Raw genomic sequence first — 8081 nt, forward strand, 5'->3', positions numbered from 1 at the left:
AACTCTTACAAAAAATAAACACATACACACATATATATACATTTCTATTAAGAGTACTCCCTCCCTAGGCCATACTATTCTAATCTGCTTGTGTAACTAAAACGCTACCTTCTTTTAGTACTTACACTATTTAACCATCAAGCCACTAATTGGCTTTTAAAACCACCAGGATCTTTTTCACAACTCCACCTGTGGAAACCTTAACCCTCCTCTTTTGCAGCAATCCTCTGTTCCTTTCTTAGGATCCTTCTTAGAATCTTATTCTCCCTTGATCCTCATTCACTTTAAGCCTATTTTACCACTCTCCTACAAATCTCCATCCGCTTCTAGTCTTTTTCTATGCCTGAAGAGTCTCCAGATAGCTCGTTGCCTTCAAAATATCCCAGTTCTACCTAAAACAGAAAATCTTCACGTTGTCAGCAGCTAACATCTCTGCTGAAGAAGGAAATGCAAAGTTGCCCAAACAACAAGATCTGTAAAATCACAGAACAGTTTTATTCTCTCTCAGATGATTTTATGGGTGCCTTAAGGGTATGTTTGGCATTAAACTCTTAATACACCATGTTGGTCTTTTTCTCAGGAAGATGTTCCTTCTAGCCAGAAAAGCAGCAGCAGCCTCTGGCTTTTTATTTTCCACTCTACATCTGTCAGGTCTTCCCAGTCTGTGGACTGAAAACTCCCAAACGTGCATCAGAGATGCTTAACTCATTCTACAGCAAGGCAACATTTTTCAGATCAAACTTGCTTCTTCGTTTACTGTCAAAGATGTATCTCAAAAGCAGCAGCAATGTTTCTTTCTGCTCTTGAACAAGAAAGATTTTCTGCATTGAATTAAGATGCCTGGCTAGACCTAAAATGCCGAGCTTTCAGGATTTAAAGATGGCTCTTTTGTTACCACACTGTCCAATTCTTTGGCTTTTGCTTCCCCTAAAATGTTTCTTACTACACAAAGAGGATAAAAATACTTATCTTTGCAATCACAGCATTGGCCCTATAGAGAGGGAACACAGGAGGCATCTTCATTCAGCACCAGCTAGACCAAGTCACATAAGCAGTGAGGGAGCATCCCCACAACCTCTTAAGATTAGGCAGTCTTCTTGGCACAGGAACCCCAGAAGTTCCCCTCCCCCCTCCATAATAAACGAATCACTGTTGGGCCAAAAAGTTCACTTTTATTCTTCAATAGTTTAGCAACAAGCCCCTTCTAGCCCAGTCCACCTACAACATCCTATAACTCATCTAACCAGCCCCATACCTAAGGGGTTACTTCAAATGCCTTCAATGACATCTGAAAATAAATAATTGACATCTGGAAGCAAGCAATTCACCAGTCCTTCAACTTCAGTACAACACTTTGAAGAAGCAAAGCCTCAGGGGAATTCTTGCTGGCAGAGGAAGAGGAATTCTCCCCAGAGGTTTCAGTTCATTAAAAGGAAAATGTTTTTTTAGATGCAGATCAGTGCACACAGAAAAGCAGGTACAATGTCTTGAGACAATGCCATAATCCTGCCAGTGGGTTCCAATTACTCTCATGAAGGTATAACCATTTTTGATCTTGCTGTTCAAGTGACCTCAGCACCCCACCTTCACTCTTGACTATCAGCAGCAGTGTTTTAGCAATGCTTACCAAGACAGATTGATGGGTTGAACACAGGACCTCAACAGATTCAACCACAAAAGCTGAATTTTTGACAGACTAAAGCTACCCATCTCCTCCTACCACTTGTTTCTTCCTTATTACCCATGTATCATGCTGAGGACATATCTACTCCACAGCTTTACATACCAGACATGAGCTATTCTAGCAGTATTTGCAGTTACAGCCCAGGCTGATGGTCGGCACAGTTCAGAGCAAAGTTACTTCTTGTTCTCCCAAACTTTTCCCAAATGATTGGCTCAGGTAGATATAAAAAGGACTCAGAAATAGAAGGAAGCTGCATAAGAAGCCAGACAAGTCTGTATCTTTGACCTAACAGGCAGCAGTCATCAAGAGGATGATGTTGAGTCAGAACCTGGATTTAAGTTCACAATTTCTCTTGAAGAACAAACCATGCCATTCATCACCCCTTCTGCTTCTTTCTACAATGAAGCTCCTACCAGCTTCCATCTTCCTCACTGTAGCTCAAGAAGCTGAATCGGACCAGGCAACTCTCAAGTTATTTCCTAAAGCAGCTTATTTTTCTGCTAGCAGCCATAGCCAAGAATTGAAAGTCCCTTAATGTATGTGCCAGGAGTAAAATTCAGGCATTGGATAAGAACTCAGGATTCAGAAAATTCCATAGCTCTTTTCCCACCTCCCACTCTATGAAACCAAAATTTGACAGGTGGTAAAATTTCACATCCACACTTTTAAATACTTCATGATAAATATATTCCCCTTAGACTATGTATCTCCATATAAAAACAAAACAAACAAACAAAAAAACCCACAAAAAAGAAATACAGGAACAAAGTTCAAACTAAACAGATCGAATTTCAGAGTTCAACAAAGTTTTACACAAAATTTTATGTATTTAGAACAGATACAGAAGCCAAATATGCTTCCCAATTCCTCCCAAAGTTTCATACACCCATAACATGCACACAGGAAAGATTTTAAGACTTCTTCTGAGCACAGGAAATGAAAAGCAGGAGTATCCACTGGAATATAACCAGGGTCAAGTTCTGTGATGAGATGTTCACCTTTCTTGTTTAACTAAAACAAAACATTTTTTTGCCTCAGTTTACTCTCTCTGTTCCTTCAATCCTCTCTGGCAGCCTCTCAAAACTTTCACAAGCAGCATCTCTCTCTGCATTTTAATGAAATACTTATTTTATTTGTTTTTTTCTCAGGTCATTTGAAATTAATGCTATAGAAGTAAAAGGGATCCTTTCAAGCACAATGAAATATATTCCCTCTCTCAAACTGAGGGGAGTCATCTTTCCCAAGTACAAGGGATGAAAACAGAAATGGGGCATAGAGATGAATCTCAGCCTACCCATATGACAAAAGTATAATGGGAATTCTAGCTCATAGCCACTTATATTAACCAGCAAAACATCACATGTATTTCTCATAGTACAGCAGTGTCTACTCACATGCAGGTCCTTTGGATTTGCTGAGCCAACCTAGGACAGACAAAGGGAAAATTCAGGATTACTACTACGTTTGCTTTAATTCATCCTTCAGCCTTTAGAACTGGTTAAAATTAAACGAGTTGTGTGGCTTCTTGAGATCCCTATTACTCCCTTCACAACAGCTGCTTAAACAACACTACCTGGGTCAGTGGAGTAACAGTATGAATTTTACTGCTTTTGAATTTGAATAGCCTAATTCTGGGCCCATGTGCATCTGCTTCCTAGCCATTTCTGTGGCTTGGCCATTATTCCGCAAGTCCTCACCCTGCTCTTCTGTATCATTCTGTTCTTACTAAGCTCTCTTAAGCACTCCAGAAGAACTGTAAAGAGGAATTGCACCTGAAATGACTCTTCCTTCTCTCCACAGAGAACTAGTGAATTCTGTGGGCATGAAGCATGCAGGTTAGAATCAAGATCCTCTGGCTCATGTACAACACCTCCCCACATTTCTGTCTGGTTATCCAGCAGCATCTGGTTATGCTGTAGCATCCTTGTCTTCATGACATTCAATTCATCCCTAGCCATATAAACACGTTCCTTTCAGAGGCACAGAGACAAAGGAAATCTCTGCTTTGCACAGATCCCCAAAGAACAGGAACAAGTCTGAATCTGTTCAATGACTGGAGTGTGCTCTAACACGCTGTGCTGTGCAATGCAAACAAATACCAGTGGTATCTTCTGTGTAGAATAACCTTGGCACTGAAAAGACCTTAGAGCTGCATGCAGCAGATTGGCTGCATCTGCGTCACAGACAACACGTAGAAATGAAGTCATTTCAGATCATTCGAGTTCAATTTATCACTTTAATGGCAGTCCTAAAAATTAGAGCGAGCTTTATAGCACTTACACATGTGATCAGTCAAGAAAAATCAGGCTGTGTCTCAATCTAAATTGACTTAGATTCATTGAACCTGCATTACTATTTTAAAAAGTTAATATTTATTTTAATCTCCCTTCTTTATAGGTATTGATATTGGCTTAATTCAGGATGTTGAATACTTTTACCAACACCTTTACTTGCATTTCCCAGGATCAGGTGATGCTATTATCAATAACAAAGGAAGCAACCTATGTTTTGATAGGTTTCTGACAGAGCTGGTTATGAATCCAAGAGAGATTATGCCATTTGGAACACAAACAATAGACAGCTTTGAAAGCAGTTTAAAGACTACATGTTAAACTTTAATGAACAACTTATTCTAACCCACTGTCACCCTTCCAAAAAATAGCATGGTCAGACAGGAGGATGAATATTCATGTCATAAATACAAAATCTTTAAGAGCTTGGGAATAACTTCAAGGGCTAGAGACGGAAGGAAGGACAAAAATAAAGCAAAATAAAAATTACAGGAACAAAGGAAGAACAGAGAAGCTTTATCTGTAGAAAAGCAGACAGAATGGTTGTTACTGCTCCTTTCCAAAACTTCAAAAATTCCCCATTTCTATCTACTAAGCACCCTGTTTTTTAGCTACATTCCAGAAAAAACCTCAAAGAGAATAGAAGTCAGATGAAGAACTAAGCCTTTAACATCCTGTTTTCCAAGTGTCCTCACCTGTTTATTCCTTCATTACTTCCCCCAATTAATCTCAGAGAACTTGCTAGACAGGGGAAAAAGGCACAACAGTGATAAAGCTCAAACTATTTCCAAGCAGCACTGAAGTTTCCATAAATCCTCCTCTTCTGACAACACTTCATTGCTTGCCCATCACCAAATGCTGCATTTGTTTTGTGCTAAAATATGTGCAGTGGTTATTTTTATATTCATTAATATCTTCCTGTGAAAAGGGAGCAGTTTTCCCAAATTCTGCAGTGTGCTTAGTGACTAAGCAACTTATCTTACTCATCTCATGGCACTCCAGGATATTTGAATAGATTGCTTGAGACAAAGTACTGAAGATTTTTCCTAAAAATCCATGCATAAATAAAATCAATTTATTACCAGAGGACAGGCCAGATGCTTGCTGACTGGAAATGAGTCTGCCCTCTGCATTAACTATGTAGCAAAAAGAACACACTCCTGCCCAGAACACAAATATATCTCAGCCTCCTGGAACTCGAGCAATAGAATTTCTAAACAGCTGAAGTACTGCAATACAATATATATCATATGGTTTTAAACATATGAATCAAAAAAGCTCTGCTTTCTCACTCAGAGCTGAGCCAGCCATTGTCTCCATGCTTGTCTGTCTTTTTATGAGAACATTCTTCAGCTTTGTAGCAATTGTGAGCATGTCACATTGGCCCCACATGCAAGATAAGCATTACCACCAAGGGATTTAATACAATCTCTTGCTTCATGTTAACATTACTTTGCTCTGCCTGCTTTGAATGACTCTGCTTATGTAAAGTAATAAAGTAAGGATGCTGTGGTGGCTGGGGGACAAAGAAGAGGGAAAGATTATTTTCCAAGCGCCTCGCCATTATTCTTTGTTTCTCCATCTGGCTCTCAGCTCCTCAGCTGACTTCTCATTTATGTTACTCATGGCTGGCATGCTGCTGCAGGTGCAGCTCTACAGGACCATGACCCATTGCTGAGCACCCCCATCCCACCCAGCAATTGGCAAACAGGTTGTACCTCCCAGTCTCAGAAAACCTGTACATGGAAGTGCTCCTTAGTGACCCCTTCCCCTCCCACAGGATTTTTTTCCCTTGCCCCTATGCTATGATCTTGGGCTCCCCTCCACAGGCACTCACTTTCTCACCTCCCCCACAGGAAATGGTTCATGCCTAGCCACTATAATCCTATTTAGCTGATGATTTGTCTTGATCAGTTTACCACAGCTGGTTTCAGGTCCTGAAGCAAAAGGAACACACAAAGGGAAATAATGCAGAACCACTCTTGGGTCTTCTGACATGCTTAACTAGTGCATTTATTGATGTGACAGGATGCCTCAAAAATGATACTAAAAAGGCTTGCCAGTATTGCCTTTCCCCATCCAGCAGCCCAGTGCAGCACAAGGCATTTGCATACTGATTACAGACTCAATTGAAGATGTTGCAGTGCGTAATGGGAGTTTCAGATGGGGATGGCGTGCTCCAGCCCCAGGCTGGGAGGCATATCTGACAGGCTTACATCTGAAATGAGGCAGTGACATTATCATCAACAACAGCAAGACTGGAATAAACAAGGACACACCGGATGCAAAAAGATTTTGTTCCTTTCCCACTCTCACTATCTGTTGTTGCCAATTTGCCATGCTCTCCTGTGTGTCCCCCCACCCCTCTACCTTAAAAGCCAGGTCAGGAAGACACACAAGTTTGGGATATCTGATTTCAGCTGCCTCTCCCTTCCAACTTGAAGAGCCAGAAATATTAAAAGGAGATCAATACCTCCTCCTCCCTACAGGATCACTTTGACTTTGAGTGCATCTAGCAATTAACATTTATTCTGCTCTACCACACAGATGCCAACTCAAGCTTCACTCATACTGAGGAGTGTGGTCATGGGACAGTTTCAGGTGCCATATGACAAGTAAATACGGCTATTTAAAGTTATGTCTAGAACTGGGGTTTGTTTTTTAAAGGCAAATTATTGCTGTACATTGCAACAGCAGCTGATGTCAGATCTACTACATGCCTTTTTGGGACTAATCTCCTTTGAGCACACAAAGTTACTCTTTTCCTGCCATTTATGATCAGGCACTCTATACAAACAAATACTACATCACAGCTGGTCTGAGAGAAAAGACATATTTCAGAGTATACTGGGTAAACAACTTCACATCATGTACCACTTACTGTGAATATCCAGTATATTTTCTTCTTTCACTTAATTTTAAAAGGCAGATCCCCTAATTTCTGCTGACATTTTACATGCACTGCTATTTACATTATTCACAACACTTGTCCATCAAATAAACATCAAGAAGTTAAAAAGGGGTAAGGGACTAAGAGGATCTACTTAGAGGGGTGCGGTTAGCAGGTGCTAAGGTGTAAGAAGATAGCACACAAGGAAACAATGAACAGATTCATCAGCTGTGGAAAGCTGAAGACAGTCTGTGCTTCCAAAACTACTTCAAGTGAGCAGTAACTACAGGGTATAGTGTCTACACAAGAATCTCCCTCAACCAAAATGTGATCCATGCTCTTGAGACAGTCCAAGTGCCCTCAGCTGCAGCGAAGGGATGAGAATGGAGGGGGAAAAAGGTTGGGGGAATCAATATGACAGGGTAAAGGACAAGCACTTATTTACTAATATGCAAGGCTCATTCAGTTCAGACACTGTCCTCTGTTTAACAAGTAGTGATGGAATTTTTCCTGTGAGTAATGAATGATGTGTATAAATAGATCAGTCATCACCAGCTTTCCCATAAAAATCTAAGGCCACCTCTATACTTGCACATCTCGCCCTCCCTGCAGCACATGCAAAGGTTTCACTTACCTGTGGCCTGTGCTTCCAAGGTAGATGTACCAAAGATAACTAGCAGAATAAATAATCCATGGCTAGTCAAGGCAAGAGACGATCCTGTGTTGCTCTTTGGTGCTACCATTCCATGGCACATCTTTTACCCACTGAAGTTTCTTTTTAAAAAATTCCTGTAAAATCTGGTTGATCAGGAGCACCTTGGGTCTACAAAAAAAAAAAAAAAGACAAAGAAAGAAATAGTGTTGAGTCAAACACCTACAACACCTGGGAAGGGAAGGAATATGAGAAGTTCAGAAACAAACAAGAGTGACCTTTTGCATGTTCTAGCCTTGAGGAATCTTACCAAGTATTCACAATTCAAAAGGTAACATGAACAGAAAAGGCAATCTTCCACACAGGAATACTAAAAGGAGAAACATTATAAAAAGAACTTTCCACGCACCTTCTAATATTTCAGGTGTGAAGACTGCCTAGCTTACAATTACTTTTAGCTTTTCCTTTCAAGACAACCCCAGAGGATATAGCATCTCGAGAATTTGTTTCAAAATAACTTCAAGAGAGTCAGCCTTCCTACACCCCCACTACCTTTCAGCAGGT

The 8081-nt window shown here is 40.4% G+C and overlaps 1 protein-coding gene across 1 annotated transcript in view; it reads right to left on the reverse strand.

Moving 5' to 3' along the window:
* KIAA0247 (KIAA0247 ortholog) overlaps positions 1–7620 on the reverse strand; it is a 45410-nt gene extending 37790 nt beyond the window's left edge. Inside the window, exons 1-2 of the mRNA XM_010007668.1 lie at positions 7500–7620; positions 3079–3108 (exon numbers count right to left, since the gene is read on the reverse strand). Coding sequence (XP_010005970.1) covers positions 3079–3108; positions 7500–7620 — 151 coding nt within the window. The remainder of the gene's footprint in view (positions 1–3078; positions 3109–7499) is intronic.
* Positions 7621–8081: the final 461 nt, after the last annotated feature.

The sequence above is a fragment of the Chaetura pelagica genome, unplaced genomic scaffold (assembly GCF_000747805.2).
Source record: "Chaetura pelagica isolate M959 unplaced genomic scaffold, ChaPel_1.0 scaffold70, whole genome shotgun sequence".
NCBI lineage: Eukaryota > Metazoa > Chordata > Aves > Apodiformes > Apodidae > Chaetura > Chaetura pelagica.